General features: G+C 30.2%; 7 protein-coding genes across 7 annotated transcripts; 4 read left to right on the forward strand and 3 right to left on the reverse strand.

The window, feature by feature from the left end:
• Positions 1 to 71: 71 nt before the first annotated feature.
• On the forward strand, positions 72 to 1,804 carry OCT59_024534 (uncharacterized protein; the record flags this gene model as incomplete). Its single annotated transcript, XM_025316196.2, has 3 exons — positions 72 to 310; positions 401 to 615; positions 681 to 1,804. The coding sequence occupies 3 exons, from the start codon at positions 72 to 74 to the stop codon at positions 1,802 to 1,804; spliced, it is 1,578 nt and encodes a 525-aa protein (XP_025181202.1).
• A 47-nt stretch (positions 1,805 to 1,851) lies between these two features.
• OCT59_024535 (uncharacterized protein) lies at positions 1,852 to 3,492 on the reverse strand (the record flags this gene model as incomplete). Its single annotated transcript, XM_025325456.2, has 5 exons — positions 3,380 to 3,492; positions 3,109 to 3,303; positions 2,785 to 3,038; positions 2,146 to 2,711; positions 1,852 to 2,068 (listed from the first exon to the last, which is right to left on the reverse strand). The coding sequence occupies exons 1-5, from the start codon at positions 3,465 to 3,467 to the stop codon at positions 1,852 to 1,854; spliced, it is 1,320 nt and encodes a 439-aa protein (XP_025181203.1). The 5' UTR covers positions 3,468 to 3,492.
• Positions 3,493 to 3,743: 251 nt separating this feature from the next.
• Positions 3,744 to 5,384, forward strand: OCT59_024536 (uncharacterized protein; the record flags this gene model as incomplete). The annotated part of the gene is made up of 3 exons (XM_025316197.2): positions 3,744 to 3,773; positions 3,924 to 4,483; positions 4,556 to 5,384. 3 exons carry the CDS (start codon positions 3,744 to 3,746, stop codon positions 5,271 to 5,273), a joined length of 1,308 nt encoding a protein of 435 aa, XP_025181204.1. The 3' UTR covers positions 5,274 to 5,384.
• A 34-nt stretch (positions 5,385 to 5,418) lies between these two features.
• Positions 5,419 to 9,050, forward strand: OCT59_024537 (uncharacterized protein). Its single transcript, XM_025316198.2, has 10 exons — positions 5,419 to 5,663; positions 5,728 to 5,958; positions 6,032 to 6,069; positions 6,138 to 6,405; positions 6,476 to 6,714; positions 6,779 to 7,665; positions 7,741 to 8,078; positions 8,155 to 8,234; positions 8,321 to 8,399; positions 8,473 to 9,050. Exons 1-6 carry the CDS (start codon positions 5,460 to 5,462, stop codon positions 7,239 to 7,241), a joined length of 1,443 nt encoding a protein of 480 aa, XP_025181205.1. The 5' UTR covers positions 5,419 to 5,459; the 3' UTR covers positions 7,242 to 7,665; positions 7,741 to 8,078; positions 8,155 to 8,234; positions 8,321 to 8,399; positions 8,473 to 9,050.
• A 520-nt stretch (positions 9,051 to 9,570) lies between these two features.
• On the reverse strand, positions 9,571 to 10,970 carry OCT59_024538 (uncharacterized protein; the record flags this gene model as incomplete). The annotated part of the gene is made up of 4 exons (XM_025316199.2): positions 9,571 to 9,976; positions 10,057 to 10,263; positions 10,338 to 10,529; positions 10,600 to 10,970. The coding sequence occupies 4 exons, from the start codon at positions 10,968 to 10,970 to the stop codon at positions 9,571 to 9,573; spliced, it is 1,176 nt and encodes a 391-aa protein (XP_025181207.1).
• Positions 10,971 to 11,225: 255 nt separating this feature from the next.
• Positions 11,226 to 12,850, reverse strand: OCT59_024539 (uncharacterized protein; the record flags this gene model as incomplete). The annotated part of the gene is made up of 6 exons (XM_025316200.2): positions 11,226 to 11,727; positions 11,811 to 12,102; positions 12,198 to 12,358; positions 12,429 to 12,519; positions 12,594 to 12,656; positions 12,736 to 12,850. The coding sequence occupies 6 exons, from the start codon at positions 12,848 to 12,850 to the stop codon at positions 11,382 to 11,384; spliced, it is 1,068 nt and encodes a 355-aa protein (XP_025181208.1). The 3' UTR covers positions 11,226 to 11,381.
• Positions 12,851 to 13,504: 654 nt separating this feature from the next.
• On the forward strand, positions 13,505 to 17,718 carry OCT59_024540 (uncharacterized protein; the record flags this gene model as incomplete). Its single annotated transcript, XM_066135496.1, has 15 exons — positions 13,505 to 13,714; positions 13,796 to 13,866; positions 13,941 to 13,984; positions 14,069 to 14,159; positions 14,227 to 14,366; positions 14,443 to 14,566; positions 14,679 to 14,870; positions 14,938 to 15,052; positions 15,138 to 15,637; positions 15,706 to 15,796; positions 15,875 to 16,219; positions 16,291 to 16,461; positions 16,541 to 16,695; positions 16,769 to 17,612; positions 17,701 to 17,718. 15 exons carry the CDS (start codon positions 13,505 to 13,507, stop codon positions 17,716 to 17,718), a joined length of 3,111 nt encoding a protein of 1,036 aa, XP_065991508.1.
• Positions 17,719 to 18,585: the final 867 nt, after the last annotated feature.

Genomic DNA, 18,585 nt, shown 5'->3' on the forward strand with positions numbered 1-18,585 from the left:
TGCATGACCGCATAATTTTAAAGATAATCAAATTCAAATTCTTCACTTTATTCACTTGATTCTTTTAGACGATGGTTTATGAATTTACGTTTACGTTACTATATGATTTATTTTTACAATTTGGTTCACAAATGTTATTTTTTGCATTTGGATGGGTTTATTTAGTAAAGAAACTATTTAAAGACTATGAATCGTCTATTGACCGACATGACGTCCAATTCGTTCAAGCAATATTTTCACTTACTTTCAGCACAAGCTGTGCTTTGTTCGAATTGATCATTTTTGAGATCATGGACGTCATGCATAAAGAGTAAAGTTCTCTTTAATAATTTTTATTATTTATTTTTATTTATTTTTATATAAAAACATTTTAACAATGTTAAAACGTAAATATTTTTAGTTCACGATATATATGTTGGAAAATAACCCTCTACGTGTCACTTTTCCTCGTAATAATATTGATTCCAGCTTATCAATTATATCTTTTAATAACAAATATACAAGAAAGTTTACCCAAAAGATATTCTATAATCATCGCACTTTTATGTTGGTTAATATATTTTTATGGTTTTTGGAAAGTTGGAGATTTTTTTCCAATTAAAAATACCGAAAAAAGTAAGTTTATTCGTTATAATTTCGTTCCTTAATAAATAAAACTGATTTTTAAATTATTTGAATAGAATCTATACCCGATGATACATTGATACAATTTGGAATGAGTCGCGTGGGAGTACTTGGAGTTACTATAATGGCAATATTATCAGGATTTGGGGCAGTAAACAGTCCTTATGCAACATTATTTTTCTTCTTGAGACAAGTTAAGGATACAGATATTCAAGCAGCCGAAAAAAAATACCTTCAAACTTTGGATATAATATTAAATAAGAAGAGAAGAATAATAATTTCACAGCAACAAAGAACTACAAACGAGCAAAATTCAAGAGTTGGTGGATTTGTGCGAAGAATGTTTAATACAATGGCGAATGGGATCGGGATTAGTAGTGAAAATATTAGCGTTTTAAGACAAGAAATAACAGGACTTGAAAATTTTGGACGACAATTATTTTTAGATATCGAAGATTTATACCAAGAGAGAGATCGAATACTTTATTCTAAAACATGGCAAGGAAAATATTATAATTTTATGGGTTATAATTTTTCAATTTATTGCATTTACAAAATCGTAATGGCAATTGTCAATATTATTCTTTCGCGTGTGGGAAAAACTGACCCAATTACTTACGGGTTAACATTAGCAATTGCTTATTTTAACATAAAAGAAATTGATATTGATTTCTGGTATCAACAATTAAGTTTTTTCACAGTTGGAATAATGATATTTTTTTCTATTCGAGGATTATTAATTCAATTCCTAAAATTTTTTAGAGCAGTATCAAACCCCGTATCGAGAAACAATATTGTGTTATTTCTTGCACACATAATGGGAATGTATTTTCTTAGTTCAGTTTTAATGTTGAGAATGTCATTACCAGAAGTATATAGGAATAAAATTACGATTCTTTTCAAATCGATTGATATTGCATTTTATCACAGATGGTTTGATGTAATATTTCTTGTTAGTGGAATAGCAAGTATGGTTTTCATATATTTTGTACATCAAGCAAACAATAGCAATGTTATGTTATCTACCGCAATGACTCCTTCTGGAACACCAAATGGAAGTTTACCAATAACTTCACCTATTTCACCTGGAGATGTGAGTGGTATAGGCGGTGGTAGTTTAAGCGGAAGTGGATCTAGCAGATGGACTTCAAATAATAATAATTTATATTACAGAAGTTAATCGTTTATTATATATAATACTTTAATAATTAAAAAATCACAATAGAATTAATTTAATAAAGGTTCAAACATTCCGCTATCTAATTCTAATAAAGCTTGAATATCTTTTTTTATGTTCACGTTATTTTGTACGCATACCAATTTTAAGAGTTGACATATGTTACATAGTGATTTTTTTAACATGTTATTATTAACTTCAACACGCATCACTTGATACCATGATGTTGCCACTGATTTCAGTATACGACCCTTGTATTGTGGTATTCTTATGTACATAGAATATATAGTTAACAGAGATCGAACAAATAAACGTTCACATGAAAGGATGAACATACTACATACCTGGGCCAGCATGTACTAATAACCTTTTCTAAACCTTTTGCTGCTGCATAATGTAACCCTATGATTTGCTCCTTATTTGTAAACTCAAAGGTTACTTGCAAAGAGTCACATATAGTTTGTATTAATTCTCCTAAATATTTAACCATAACTATACCTAGTTCTTGACTTAGATTAGGGATTTGTTCTAATAATATTATACGAATTACAATTTTGTCACCCGAAAATATGAACCCCCTTACAACATTATTGGATAATATTTGTTCATATTTAATAAAACGCGCTTCAGAATTTGGTTTTTCGATTAAGGAGATTAATGAAATTATAGCAGAAAAGCTTTGACGTAATAATGAAACATGAGATTCCTCATTTTGATAAGTTAAACATCTACTTAATGCTTCGTGAAAAACTTCACCTAATCCTGTTCGTTGTATAATGTCAGGGGTTAATTCTTTTAATAAATGGTCCAGTAAAGAGACACCTCGAGTCTTGAAATTCACATTATAATCATCAATAAGTGATAAAGTTGGAGGAATAATAAGTCCAATGGTCTTCCCAATCTCTGCGTTCTTTCAATGATATCAACCATTTTTTTTAGACGTCAATTAATTTATTTCTCTAAATAAAATTAAAATCACTTACTTTCAGATGTAAGATGCACCACCGTAAAATATTAGATCCTTTTGCTATTTCTCCTCTCCATGATTCATTCCCAATATCAAAATCAACAGGTTGTTTTTTTAATTTTCCACTTCTCTTTTCAACATTCACAGGAGTATGCTTTAGAAATACTGGTTTTACATATTTTTCGAGTATTTCAGAGGAAAATATTTGAATCATTCGTGTAACAGTCGGAAACCGCTTTGGTTGCAAGGTAATCAACGAGTTGATTGTTGCTTAAAAAAAGTATTCCTACATTTAATATATAAAAAAAAAAAAATTTTTTTTTCGAAAAAGCAACTTTACCAATTGCACTTTTATTTAAATCAGAATTTGTCCATGATTCTTCTCCTATAAACGTTGCACATGTTACAATTATTTGTATTATTTCTTCATCATCTAGTTTGTTATCTGTGGCATTCTGGATTAAAGTTTGTAATTCTTTTAACGCCAATTCAGCTTGAATTTTAAATGTATTCGCTAGTCTCGATATATCAGTATCTTTAAATATTAAAAGTGCATACATAATTTAATACAATTTATTTTAAAGATAAAAGGTAAATAACAAAGACAACACCTGTTGCATATCCATCAACAAATGATAAATAAGTTGGAACTCTTAATCTTTCAAGTAATTTAACTAGTTCACTTCTAATACTTGACATTTTTCAATAGTTAACTATTGAGGTACCCAATTAAAAAGCCAATAAAAAAAACAAATAATATAGCAATAAAGCAATAAAATCTGATAACTTTTTATCAGATCCGAAAGTTATCCGCTGATCCGATGATCCGACACTGATCCGTGTCATTTGAACAAATATTTTACTTTGCATTGTTTGCATTGTTTGCGATAAACTTGGGTAAGCTGTACAAAATACGACCCGAAGAAATTAATTATCGTTTACGGAAGCTTAGTCTTTGAAGGAAACTTTGCTGAAATGTTTACAAAAAAAGTTGCAAAATCATTTGTACGATCTCAGACTATTTTTTCATCTGTTTTATTTATTTCTCCATCTTTTTCACGCAGTTACGTTTCTAAAAGTAGACAACTTTCCTCTTCATTTGCTTCAATAACAACTTCTCAAACTTCGTTACCTATAACTTCACTAAAATCAAAGGAAAATCCGCAACCACCTCCTCCGCAAATCACTTTTCAGGGCCGTAAATTACCTGATCACTTGATCAATCTCGCCTCACCTTCTGGCAAGGAACTTTTTAAACAAGCGCTTAATGAAAGTTATGCCGAGGGTTATTTTAACTTGTCTAGTTGTTTTTCACATCAGATGGAACCAGCTTATTGTGGTTTAAGTTCTTTATCAATAGTTCTTAATGCATTACAAGTCACAGGTGCTCCGGTATGGAAAGGTCCTTGGCGATGGTGGTATGATGAGCTTTTAAATTGCTGTGCTGAAATCGAAGAAGTGAAAAAATCTGGAGTTACTTTTGATCAATTTGCATGTTTAGCAAGATGTCACTGTTACACTGTTGCTAAACGCGCTAATAAAGTGTCAAAAGAAGAATTTATTTCTGATTTAAAGGCCGTTTGTTCTCGTTCCGATATTTTTATGATAATCTCTTTTTCAAGGCAAGCCCTGCAACAAACTGGCGATGGTCACTTTTCGCCAATTGGAGCATATAATCATGAACAAAATATGGCTCTTGTATTAGATACTGCTAGGTAAAACAAATTAATTTTTTTTTTTGAAATATATTATACTTTGAACCCATTTCTTTCCTCTTTTTTTAATAGATTCAAATATCCATCGTACTTTGCTTCTGCTGATTTATTATACGAAGCTATGCTCCCATTGGATAAGGAGACTAACTTGCCACGAGGTTATTTTCTCCTTTCTTCGTATGAACCCCAAAAACCCATTTCTCTCTGTAAATTGTCTCAAGATGCAATAGTAAACTGGACTTCTCTCGGAAAAACTTTCTGTAAGGATCTTCCTGACAGATTAATTACCGAAAGGCCGAAAACTTTAGAGGAGGCGGTAAAAGTGATTTTAAATGATCCGTTTATTATGTCACTACATGATTCCATGCAAACTGATGTAGATAAGTCCAGTTCTGAAGGGAATCCGGAATCTGGAGAACAATACTTTAGCACTTTACTTAACGATATCATCATGTCTCCTTTATATTCAATTGTTAAATCAGTGTTTAAGAAGCAATCGCCGCCTCCAAATCAGTACAACGAAACTCAGATCTCCTTTGCTACCCTCTTCCTTCTTTCATTTCCCACCAATTTATTCACGAGTTTGTCTACAGAGTTAGTAATTGAATTGGAACAATATCGCGATCATACTAAAATGTCTTCTGTGTTAAAACATGAAGTGGAAAAGATAAATGAAGAAGTTACGGACTTGATTGGGAATTTTTGCTCTTGTAGTAAGACAAATGCAATACTTTCTAACGATTTGGATAGTTCTAAAGCAGATATAGTATGCTGTCAAGCTAAAAACTAAAAATAGTTTGTAAGTAAATTGTATATTAGGCCGAATCAATTAAAAAATGTTTCAGATGTATGTAAAACTTTGTATAACTATGTGTGATATTACATAATCATATTTATAATTTAATAAATTAGCCACGTTTATACGTATATCAATTTTGAAAAATTTTTACAAACTCGACAAAATTAAACAACTGCCATGTTTTACTCAATACATGACTTCGTTATAGGTTTAATTTTAATATTTTTATGTTTTACAACAGAGCATTTCACAAAAGCTTTTTCGATTTCATGGGTTTACGAAGATTTATTAGCACATCCACAGTATAAAGTGGTCATATACGAGAACCAATCAATCCCAAATAGTAGTTTAGAAAAATTTGCGTTTGATGATGCACACACGGTAGATATTCATTTGCCATATTTTAACAAATAAAGAACTTTTTAATAAATCGTCATTTTTACAGGAAACTAGTCGAGTTCCTACACTATCACAAACAAGTTCAGAAGATAATGTAGAATCAAAGTTAACTTCAGTTATAATGCGTACAGCAACTGGACAACCATATGTTTGTCAGATACCTTATGTTGTTAATCAAACTTCGATTGAAGAGGCACCTGAAGATAATAAAGATGTTGATCTTATGAAAAAAGGTTTAGCATCATTAGAGCCATTACAAGACAATTGTCTTTATTATGTAAGTTTGCAAATGATTCCTATTAAAAAAAGGAATTATTGTTGTATATTGAATTTCTGATTAAATTATTTAGTATCATGGATGGTGGACATACGAATACTGTCATCTAAGGTAAATGGATGTCTAATTAATTTTTTTGCTAACACCAACGAATCATAACTATTATAATTTTTTTTTAGTCATGTTAAACAATTCCATACTCAAACCATCCAACCTAATATGAAACCTATTGAGGATAAATCAGTGAATTCATATTTTTTAGGAAGATATGATCCTCGTCATGCAACTTTACCGTCTTCTTATAAGGACAAAAAGGGTTCAAAGAGTCAACAACAGCAATTAGGGACAGATTTACAAGCTGTTGGAGGCAAAAAATACTTGGTGCAAAGATGGAGTGATGGTACAAAATGCGATCTAACAGGAAAACCCCGTAGGGTTGAAATTCAGGTACATTTATTAACTACGGAACAATATGTGTTTAGAGGATTACTTTTTAATTAATATCAAATGAATTTAGTTCCATTGCAGTCAACAACAAAATGATATGATTGCGGTCGTTACGGAAAAGTTTACTTGCCATTATCTCGTGGTTATAAATACGCCAAAATTATGCAATGATCCGGCATTTCTTAGTAAAACTTTAAATAAAATTAATCATATTGAATGTAGGCGAGTTATTTCGGATGAAAAATTCGCACAGTATATGGATAAAGAACGAAAAAGTTTAGAAAGTGGAGAAAATGAAAAAAAAATGAGGTAGTGTCCACCTAATTCTGATATGTAAAATGTAATGTTATGATAACCTTTTTATCATTATTAGCACAGAAAAAGATGATAATCAACATGATGATGAACAAAAAGTTGATATCCGTGATTTTTCGGGACAAGAAACTCAAACGGATAAATTGTTTGATTTTATCTCACAGGTCGCTGAAAATTTAAAGAAGCAAAAAGATGGAGTAATTGAAAGTGATAACGATGCCAGAGAAAAACCAATCCAGATTTATCTTATGGATGAAAATGGACAATTGGCAGTAGTTGATGGAAAAACGAATAATGAAAAAAACGAGCCTAGTTACACGGATTATAAAAGTGTTCTGGAAAGCTTATTAGCGCAAAATATTAAATTTCATTCTAATAAGCCTATCAAAAAGAAAAAATCAGATAATTACCAAAGTCATCAAGCAAAATTAAGTTTAATTTATGAAATGGACTACGAAGATGAAAAAAGTGTTAATTTAGATAATAGTAAAGATGATAAAAAAAAAGAAAAAAATAATTAATAATTGATAAATTTACATAAATACTAAATGAAGCTATTTAATAACGTAAACTTATGTATAATTAGTATTATTTATTTCATGGGGAATTGAGGTTTTTTCCTTTCGGGGGAAAAACCCCTAATGTTCCCCTTCCCATGAAATAAATGGGTAATCCCCTGGAGCGTGTCACTCATTAAATATTAAAATTAAAATTAGTAATCTCCCGGCTACCTATATGAGGCCGGGAAATAAGTAAACGATCATTTATAAACTCAGCTAAATCACTCGCCAGGGGATTACCGTAATTACGTAATTACAAAAAGTTGTATCATGTAAATCATGTGATTTATCCACAAGGCGCAGTAAAACTTTAGATACGTAAAACAAGAGATTAAAATTAAATGGTTCATATTTTCTCGTTTTGTTTGACTTGATAAAGTTAAATGTGAGTACTCTTCGCTTGCATAATTAATACCGGCTGGATACCTTACTAATAACTTATTGCCGGTCTTAACAATAGGACCAGAATAAATTCACAAGCAGGAAGTCGATCCCGTTCTCGGAGCCGTTCTCGTAGTCCACGCTCGCTTTCAGGATCGCGTTCTAGAAGTCGTTCTTATTCTTCTTATTCCTCAAGAAGCCGGTCACGATCCTACTCTAGAAGTCGATCGCGATCTTTATCGTACTCACGTAGTCGTTCCCGTTCACCTTATTCACGCAGACGGCGTTCTTTATCTCCACTTCCTACGAAGATTATGGTCAATAAGTTGACAAAAAATGTTACGGATGCACATTTACAAGAAATATTTGGTGCATTTGGACGAATTCATCGTGTGGAAATGGCTCTTGATGATAAATGCAAGTATTATAATTTACTTTTTTTCGTACATGATTGATTTTTAACCTAACCTTTTTTTACGATCTTTACTTATAGGGCAAACGAACAAAGGAATAGCTTATATTGATTATGAAACTAGGGCTGAAGCAGAAAGAGCTATTAGTTATATGGATGGAGTACGTATGGACTTAATTACAAAGAACAAATGCATTAATTAACATTTCTGAATCATTTATTTATTTAAATTTTTTTTTTGTATAAGGGTCAACTGGACGGCTCATTATTGTCTTGTACATTCGTGCCTCGTCGGCCGCTTTCTCCATTACCACCTAGACGCAGAGGTATTGTAATAAGTAAAAATATCGATGTATGGTTAATAGATCTCATTTCTAGAAATATTTCTAATTTTCTTAGGTGGAAGATTTAATTCATCACCTCCACGCCGTTTTATGGCGAGTAGTTATCGCGCTCGGGGCAGATCTCCATTGCGTCGCTATTCAAGATCCAGATCAAGAACACCAATTCGTCGAAGGCGTTCATATTCATACAGTTCATATAGTTCACGGAGTAGATCAAGATCACCCTATTCCAGAAGTCGAAGTAGAAGTTACTCACCAAGAAGCCGATCGAGAAGCCGCAGTCGAAGCAGAAGCCGTAGTCGTCATTGAGATTCTATGACTCAGACATTTATCTTCTTTTTTCTTTCTTTTTTTTCAATTACACAATATTTTTTTTTGTTTGTTTGTTCTTTTGGTTTTTTATTTGTCTATGCTAAAAAAAAAATTTCGAAAGTTTATAACCCTTTTCTTTCCTGTTATAACCTATATACTTACTTAATACTTGATTCTAGGAACTTTGATTTACCGTGTGTATGAAAACTGGAGAATCGATGATAGATTATTTGTGTAAATGGTTACTTTCCTGCACACTATCAGAATTTCAATTTGAAAAAACGTTATGCAATTATTAAAAAATATTTTTTAATCTTTCCAGAGATTTCTGTAAAATTTCCGAGTTTTTTTTTTTAAACATTAAAGAACCAGCGCAGTTTGAATTAACTAAGAATCAATGTAAGTTCATTTTGTTCATTTATTTGTGTAATTGATTTTAGCGGATGAATGTTACTAATTTTTGATTGATTTTGTGTAGAAATTTATTTTATTTTTTTTTTAAGATAGGAACTTAATACAGGCAATGTTTATTTTTATATATTTATTGTACTCGTGCAATAATATTTCTTTTTTTTAAAAAAAAATAAAATAAAAAAAATAAAATAAAAAATGAAATATTTAATAATAGTTGATTTCTTTGGGATTTTATTGTTTCTAAATATATTTGTGACTTTCGAAGGATTATGCAGTTATTGTGATAGTTTTACGTATTTAATTTCCGTATTATAAATAACTTATATAATATTAATGATTCTACATTAAAATACTTTTAAATAACTTTTGATTCGTTTCTTACTCTAATTTCGTATTGTCCGGTTAAAGATCCTTATAAAGAAAAAGTTCATTCTTTTAACTCTATTTCAGATGAATTATGATCTCTAAGTTCTACTATACTGTAAGCACCGCCTTTTTTATCGAATTTTTCTACATGAGCACTTTCCAATCTAAAAAAAATCCATAACCAACGTCGCATAACCTCTAAGAGTTCCATTAAAAAAACACCACCTTCCAATTGATGTATAATATGTAAATGAGATGATAGTTTCAAAGACCACGTAAATCTAAGTAAAAAATCTATAAATATTGCTACATAATATATAAAACTTTCATTGAAGTGCAAATTCGATCGAAGTTGTAAACCAGGTATTAAAGTGCCTGGATATGCTGGTGAAAAGAAATCTAGTTTCCAATCCATTACAACATCCCAGTAAAAAGAATACATAGAATTAAAAGCTACTGATATTATCCTAATAATATTAAAATATATCTTTAAATTTAATCAAATTAAGAAAGAAATATTAAACCAAATCAAAAATTATATATTTACCATAATCTAAATAAAGTGGAATGAGAAATCCATACAATTGATTGAGCTGTAAGAGCTTCATATTTATACCATTTTTGTAATACTGAAAATAATATGACGGGAAATGCTGAAGCGTATTTAAAAGCATTAAATAAATGACGTTTGTCGTTACGATTAGATCCGATATATTCTGTCATACACTGCTTAAACCTAATAACGTATGGAATGCTTTTCAAAAGAGTGTAAAATATCAGCTATAAAATGCGTTACGTGTAAACCGAGCGTGGCATAAATTTAATTACCTAGTAAACAAAGGAGCTATTATATAATTCCAACCTCTATTTCCTACGTAAACTTCATCACAATGTAATAAAATACGTCCTGTGGCATATAAATCGCCAAAAACTTTGGCAAAACTAGTTAAAATATCTGCCATTATTACGTCTGCAAGAGGTATATCGCTACTAAAAGAAAACACAATTCTTCGAATACACCTATTTGAGAATAATGTTAGAAAATTAAGTATATAAAGATTTTTTAAAACAATTGGAAGCGTTAACTGACCGCAAAAATCTCATTCTTTCTTTTTTCCTACAACAATTGAAGGGGCATATTATGATGGCAAAAACGATAACATAACAAACTAAAGGAATTGAAGTCCATTCTATTATTTCTGTTTCAACACCACCAGTTACTTGCCAAAAGATAACTAAATTTAACCCAATCCAAGACGTAAATATGAATGCTAAATTATAAATGGCTTTATGAGAAGAAGGAGTATTATTATTTTTATCTAAAAGATGTGGAACGTCTATAGAAAGCCAAGAAAGTATTTGCAAATTAGAACCCCATGCCCAAAGGCCTATTACGGAAATAATGAGCACACGATAAGGCAAAGGAAAAGTATTTGAAAAGTTCCACTCTATGGTGGACATTTTGGTTTTTTTATTTGTTTATCGTAGAGCCATGTATTTTAATGTAGAGGCTGCCAAGAATATCATCTATTTACAACTAAATTAATTATAATGATCTAAAAATATCTCAATTTCAATTATTTCATTATTTCAATTATACTAATTTCTAAATACGATGCATATGTATTCGTGCAACCGCCGATCTCAAACACGTACGATAATTACGAAAATTAACTTTGTAGATTAAAATATTATAAATATTATTAAAGTCATCTATGAATTAGCAATAATCACTTTATACTTTTACAAGAATAACTGTACAACAAAAGGGAGTGTTAAATTACCCTGCAATTATTGATATTCTTAACCTACTAAGTGTGAAAAATTATAATAGTATATATCATTAAAATCTTATAATTGTCCTTATTGTTCTCAGTCTTCTTCGGAATCTGTTGAGTCATCATTTAATTGTGTTAATCCTAAGTTTTCTAAGCGATTTTCTTCATCAAAAGCATTGAATAAAGTCGCATCTCTCGTTCTCATTAAAGAATCGCGTCCTTCTCCCGATATTGATGATCTTAAAATCCCAGTTCCAGTTTGCATTGATCTAAGTCCATCATTTTTTGCTGTATTTAATAAATATACTCCCGCAAATATTGTAAGGAATCCACAAAATAAGCTAACAACATTCATACTCTCTGTATTAAATCCTCGAAAAAGAAGAACTGATGCGAAAATCGTTGATGTTGTAAAAAATACGTAATATATAGGATTTACTCTAACGAGAGAAAAAGAAGAAAAAGTAGATAAATTACTTAATTCCTATGTAAACTTTTTAAAACATTATGAATTATTACTTACATATTAGTTTCAAATTGATCTAAAGCTTTGTTAAAATAATTCATTTGTATTAATATGCAAAGAGTAGATATGATGATAAACACATACGTTGATGGATGAGTTAATTGATTATTGCCTGCAAAAGTGAGCTTTAATGCAATGCCAAATCCTTTACAAGACATCACTGATATTGATCCAACTAATGAACAAATTGAAAGATACACCAAGGGATCTTTTCTGCCATATTTAGGTACAATATGATATATAGCAAAAACCGTATAACAACCGACTATTACAATATAAATTAAAAATCCTATATAGTTTTTTTTAAGAAAAAGAAAAATTTAATTAAGTTGTCCGAAAAAAAAATATATTTAATTAATTAAAAATAAAAAACAGTCGATATACCAGGTTTAAGGGCAAATTGTAAAATTTGGTCGACAGTTTTAATTTCTTTATCTTCAGGTGAGTGAAGCACTATCATGATAGATCCGATTAAACATAACCCACAACCAACTGTTCCTATTCGCCCAAGACTCTCTTTAAGAAAGAATGATGCCAAAACAGCTCTGTTATATAAAATTTTTAATTAAGATATCGATCATATGTATATGAAAGTATTCAACTTTCTACACTTACCCAATCAAAACACTAAGAGCACCAAGAGGTGTTACAAGTATGGCAGGCGCAAAGGAGTATGCCGCAAAATTTAACAATTCTCCAAAAACCACTATTTAATTAAAATTAATTGTTTCGTTTATATATTATTTCTATTCTTAAATATAATATAGTCAATGAACCTACTTGTTGCCATTCCTAACCACCAAATTGGGTTTTTTAAATAACTATGATCATCACCAGCGAACCCTACAGGTAAATAAAAAATTTAAAACACTTGTAGCATATAAAACAATTTTTGGAAAGAAAAATATCTTTTAAAAACTACCATGTCTATCGTTTGCATCTATTAGTCCCTTTTTTGTTATAATAAAAGACGTGCCAATCAGCAGACTGGAGGCGACGGCTAACGTCAACCCAATGTATTTATCGTTTATGCTCATTCGTTGACACTTATATGTGAAGTTCAAATTGCAAAAAAAAAGAACGATTTGTCTATAGACACGTCGGTTTTTTAGAAAATGTCGCCAGGACAAGTAATATGGAAATTGTAGAAAAGCAATTTGAACAGGCTCAAAAAACTATATAGATCAAGTAAGGCGATGTAAAAGAATGTTGTTATATTTCCCTATTAGATTAACGGGAATAAATGGTATGACTGCAAGGTAAATAAACCGGGTGCGTAGATACAGCTCCGGTAAATAATCTGATCGTTATAATTTTTAAGGAAGAGGACTCTTCCTATAACAAGTTTAACGAACTTTTAACAGATTTTGAAAAGGAAAATATCTTGACAAAATTGTTTTTTTTTGATTCGTTGAAAGGGCCGAAATTGGCTGCATCCGGCGAATTTGTCAATTTCGGAAATTTTGTCATCGATCTTTGATAAAAAGAAACTACTGTAACAATTTGAAACAAGTTTTTAAACATGTTTGCAATTTATTCATAATATATTTAGAATTTTTAATTAACTGCTAAAATCACATGATTTTGTACTATACATATTTTAACTAGATCTTGTAACACATGAAATTTGTCTATTAGAAAAAAATCTTTAAACGCGTTGAGATAATTTTAATCGCAAGTTCCTTATAAAAATGAGTCGTTTCACCCCATCTAAACCACTCTTTAAAGATAGCAAAGCAATCGATAATTATGTTTTATACAACTTTGGACAAAAGCCAACTTCGGGCCAAATTAAACATTATTGGCTCTCTATTGCAAAAATGTATTTTAGTGTCGAAAATTACAGTATGACCGCTGAATTTCTCTTTAGACTTATATTAATAAGCCCTCAGAATTACGAGGTGAACTCTTGAAACAAGGTCATTTTTATTTTACGTATGAAAATATTCATCGTATATTTACTAACGTATACAGCTGAATAGGCTTTAGAATTACTAGGTACAACATACAGAAAACAAGGACAATTGTCAAACGCATTAGAATATTACGAAAGGTATATAAAAGTTATTCAAAATTGCCGCAACCCTATTAAATTCTTTATGTATTAAAATTAACAATTTTGTACAGAGCTCTTTCCACCCCAAATGCACCACAAACTCTTGCGCATGATGGTAAAATTTCTGTTATCATTCTGGATATATATATATTTTTATTTGTATTAAATATACAATTTTTGAGTTTATTTAATCCATAAGCTGCTGAGCTCTGTATCCAACTAGTGAAGAAACAAAAAGAAGAATCTGAAATTAAAAATTTGATGACAAAAGCTCTATACTGGATAGAAAGGTTCGGCGTCAAACGTAAACTAAAATTCAAAATTAATAATAATTTTTACATGTTTGTTAATTTTTAGGAAACGTTCATTGAATAATAATAAATATGACCCTCAGGCAGTTCAATTGTTGCAAAAAATATATGTTATTTTGGTTCGCCATGCCGAAAAGCAATTAGATAAGCGTTCATGTCTGAAACGTCGAGAGGGAATTCCACCAGGTTTTAATATTTAATTATTTAATTATTGAAACTATTTAAATTTATTTTGTTTACTTACAATAAATATTTCTAATAGTGGTGAACATCAAATGGATTGATGAGTCTGTAAAAGACCTAATCTCATCAGAAGAAACACTTATTGACCCATTATTACATATACTGTTGACCAAGAGTTTGCTTAAAATTCAAGATTATCAACGGTAGAATTGCTCGGTTTTCGATTTTTAATATTTTAAATATATTCCCGAAATCTATTATTAATTATTTAATGATTATTATTCTTATCTTATTATTACTCTTATACTTTGTTAGAGCATGGAAACACGTAATGCAACGGCGGTATAATTTTGTTGATAGTCTAGAATGGAATACTTTTGTCAAAACAACATTTCCAAAGTATAAATTGGAGGCTACTATCGATAATCAAAAGGAGCCTTTACATGAACCCACCGAATTGATATTTTTTGCAAATGATAATGTTGTGAGGTTATCCTTGAATATGAGGTAAATCGTTCGCAAATATTCAATTTTTTTTTTGTTTAATACCACATTATTATTTAATTTAACATAGGTTACCAGAAGAATCTGATAAACTTGTGAATGAATTTTCGGAATTAGTTAAAACTTGGGAAATTCCAAAATCGCAAAACGCTCAGTTATTGGAGAAGTGGACGCGTTTTCAACAGGTTTTTATTATCATCATTTATATTATTGAAATTATTGAAAATTATTATTAATATATGAATCATAATTATTGATCATTCAATAAAGGAGTATCTTTCAAGAAGTTTACGACATGACGGTTACTTCCAATTATATCTTTCCACCTCTGATTTAATACAATTTCAAAATGCTTCCACAATACAAAAAAATCAAGACCACCTAAATGTTGCTTACTTAAAATTCAAGTCATGTTTATATTTCCGGCGTGAAACTTTCCGCGATCCTGCACGTCCGATTAGCCACTTTATTTATCTAATGTGCCAGCGCATTAGCGATGTTTCTCATCAACTTCTTGTTTTATTGCAATGTTTTGATTATTCGTGGTTAAACAAAAAAGAGGAAGCGGATAATATCTTTAGGTTGTGTTCTGAAAATGAAGATAATATTACACAAAATTTCGTTTTGCCTGGTCATAAAAAGTTTCTTAAAATCTTGTACAAAGAAGTTGGCAAAGAAAATCTAACAGAATCGAGTACATTAAAATGGTTATCTAAAATGGCACTCCAAGTGGATAAAATAGCATTTTGTGCCCCATACGACTTGGATAGGTACCTTCTATCTATTTTTTTTTGTACATATTTATATTGCCGCTAATTTAATTTGGTTAAATTATCAGATTCTTAATGGCCGCAACTTGGTATATAGAAAATGGAGAGATTAGAGATCTTCTAAGACATATTTTCCCTAATTTACAAGATTGTCTCAAGGTTTTTTTATTTTTTTTTTATGCAATATAAATTAATATATATAGTTCAATTGTGTTTAAACTTGTTTATTTTAAATAGATAAAAGATCCAGAAAAACCTGCAAATAAGCAAGAGTCGCCTGTAAATGCTTTAGCTTCCTTATTTGAAAATCTATCTACACGTGATCGACTTTTGACTAATTGGGAGAAGTTTTTATCAGAAAGAAATGTTACTACAATGAAAAATTCTATCGTTGAAATTCCAACATTGGTGGACATTGAATTTTTCCTCTTGATTTTATTGATACAAAGGCAATATCATTGTATTATCAGGTTAGGAGCCGAAACTTTAGGTCAAATTTTATATTTGGCATCAAAAGGTTGTTGGAAAGCCAGTACAAACCAGAAAAAGTTTTGGCGAACGTTGCTGTCATTTTACGGGAAGGTATGTAATGAAGACATTAAATCATTATTTAATTTTTAGGAAAGATTAATAAATTTTTTTTTATGTGACAGAATGATCCGGATAAGCGTATTTATACTGGGGATCTGATGTCTAATGAAGAATTTACACAATGTCTTCGAGAAATTCGTGGAGATATCAATATGCAGGATTATGATTATATTGATGATCAAGTCGTGAATTTGCAAAAAGACTTATTTTTAATCATGGCCGTATTATATAAGGTGCGTACATAATATTTCCCTTAAATTAGTATCGATTTGATAAACTAAGATAGCGAATCCCTATATGATGGAAATATAGTCGATGATTACTCATCATCGCAAATCACGATCTGCTGAAGGTCTACGTTGTTTAGAAATCCATCAAGATTGGTCGAAAAAAGTATCTGCTAGCTTTTCGTTATCTGAAAAACTTATTATTTTTGATACCGAAATTGAAGAACCGGGATATCGAATGTGAGCCTATGAATAATTTCTGGGATGATATGATTCATTATATTTATATTATATAACCATCAATATTTTTTAGGTTTATTCCTGATAATAAAGATCCAGGAGCAAACGATTTAACCGAACACTTGTCATCAATATTCAGTCAAGATGAGCTTGTAGTGCAACAAGAAGACGTATCGATTGACGATTTTGATACTATTTTAGAGGAGGATTCTGTGATACACCAGACGGTTATCCCATTCGAAGATAAAAAAGATGGTGATGATGAAAATGTCAAACCTATAATAAAGCGCGTTGTTATTTCAACCGAACCCTTGAAACAAGAAGAGGATATCATTCCAAACGAACTTTCAACCGAACTCTTGAAACAAGAAGAGGATATCATTCCAAACGAACTTTCAACCGAACCCTTGAAACAAGAAGAGGATATCATTCCAAACGAACTTTCAACCGAACCCTTGAAACAAGAAGAGGATATCATTCCAAACGAACTTTCAACCGAACCCTTGAAACAAGAAGAGGATATCATTCCAAACGAACTTTCAACCGAACCCTTGAAACAAAATAAGGATATTATTCCAAACGAAATTACTAACGAAGTAGAGTTAGCTGGTTTTGATGATAATTTAGAGCCAAGTGAGAATTTGGATGAACAATACCCCTCTATGAGTTTCAGTTCAAAGGAAGTTTTTGATATCCAGGATGATGATGATGATGATGATGATGTGGATTTGAGTCAAGACGAAGATTTAATTCAATCTGGTCAAGATATACCCATACATCTAAAACCTTCAGCTGGTGCCGATACCTCGTTCGTATCTTTTGATAATAATCAATTCGAGGAAAATTTGGAAGCAAGTATGATAGAAAATGCAGGTGATGATAATTCTTTCAAAGATAATGCTCCTAAAGTTGACGATGTAAGTTATTTAGAAATTTAATTACACAATAATTTGCATTTATGTATTATTCAATATAATATTTTAATATTTTGCAATTTCAAATTAGTCGCTAAATAATAGTTAATGCACAACAATTTGGATATGATTATTCAAATTATTCAAATATCTCTTATATAGAAACAATAAATTTGCTCTTCTAAATACTGTATAAAGCATAATTTTTTATTTTATTTCTACGGTCTAGCTGCGAAATTAATGATTTTTGGTTTCTATTGCTCTCGATTCTCATAACTTTGTGAAGCTTCCAAGGATTTTTGCATATCCATCCTTTTTTAACTTTTATTAAATCATGAAAATGTTAGCGAAAACGGAATGTTGGCAGAAATTATTTGTATAGCCGCATGTATAGCGAAATAATTCGGGAAAGAGCCCTGTTAAGAATCGAAACTTAAAATGTCTGCTATTCCAATTTTCTTCATTTTATTAAGGGTATTTTTATTGATAAAATAAAGATTATACTTTAAAATTTTAAATTGTTAATCATACTGGACCGTTGTAACCTAGATTATGATAATTGATGTAATTTATTAATTAAAGAGGAAGGGAATTGATTCAAATGAATTTTGAGGGAGTTAGGATAATGGATTTTGTTATGAAGTTTTAAGTGATCCGAATTTCGATTATTAATTAACGCTATTTTTTGTGGATTAAGTAAATTTGTTCCACAAATTGAACAAAAAATTGAGTGTTATATTTTTAAGATATTAATAGAAATTTTAACTATTATTTCAATATACTTTATTTTTTAAATAAATTTATTTTGTTATAATGTATATTGTATTATTACAAATAGTTAAGAAAAATATTTGTTATCTATTAATTGTAATAAATTATTAGATCAAAGAGATCTTGAAATTTACAAGTCATAACGTGCTAATTATTTTTTCACTATGATACTTCGTAATAATACATTAAAGTATAATAAACAAAC

The sequence above is a fragment of the Rhizophagus irregularis genome, chromosome 4 (genome assembly GCF_026210795.1).
Source record: "Rhizophagus irregularis chromosome 4, complete sequence".
Classification (NCBI taxonomy): Eukaryota; Fungi; Glomeromycota; class Glomeromycetes; order Glomerales; family Glomeraceae; genus Rhizophagus; species Rhizophagus irregularis.

Bases quoted from the DNA above. Each gene is read 5' to 3' on its own strand.
- OCT59_024537 (XM_025316198.2), top strand. From the start codon at position 5,460: ATGTTTTACTCAATACATGACTTCGTTATAGGTTTAATTTTAATATTT. The intron at 5,959-6,031 runs GTAAGTTTGCAA...TAAATTATTTAG, and splicing joins AAGACAATTGTCTTTATTAT to TATCATGGATGGTGGACATA. The intron at 6,715-6,778 runs GTAGTGTCCACC...TATCATTATTAG, and splicing joins GAAAATGAAAAAAAAATGAG to CACAGAAAAAGATGATAATC.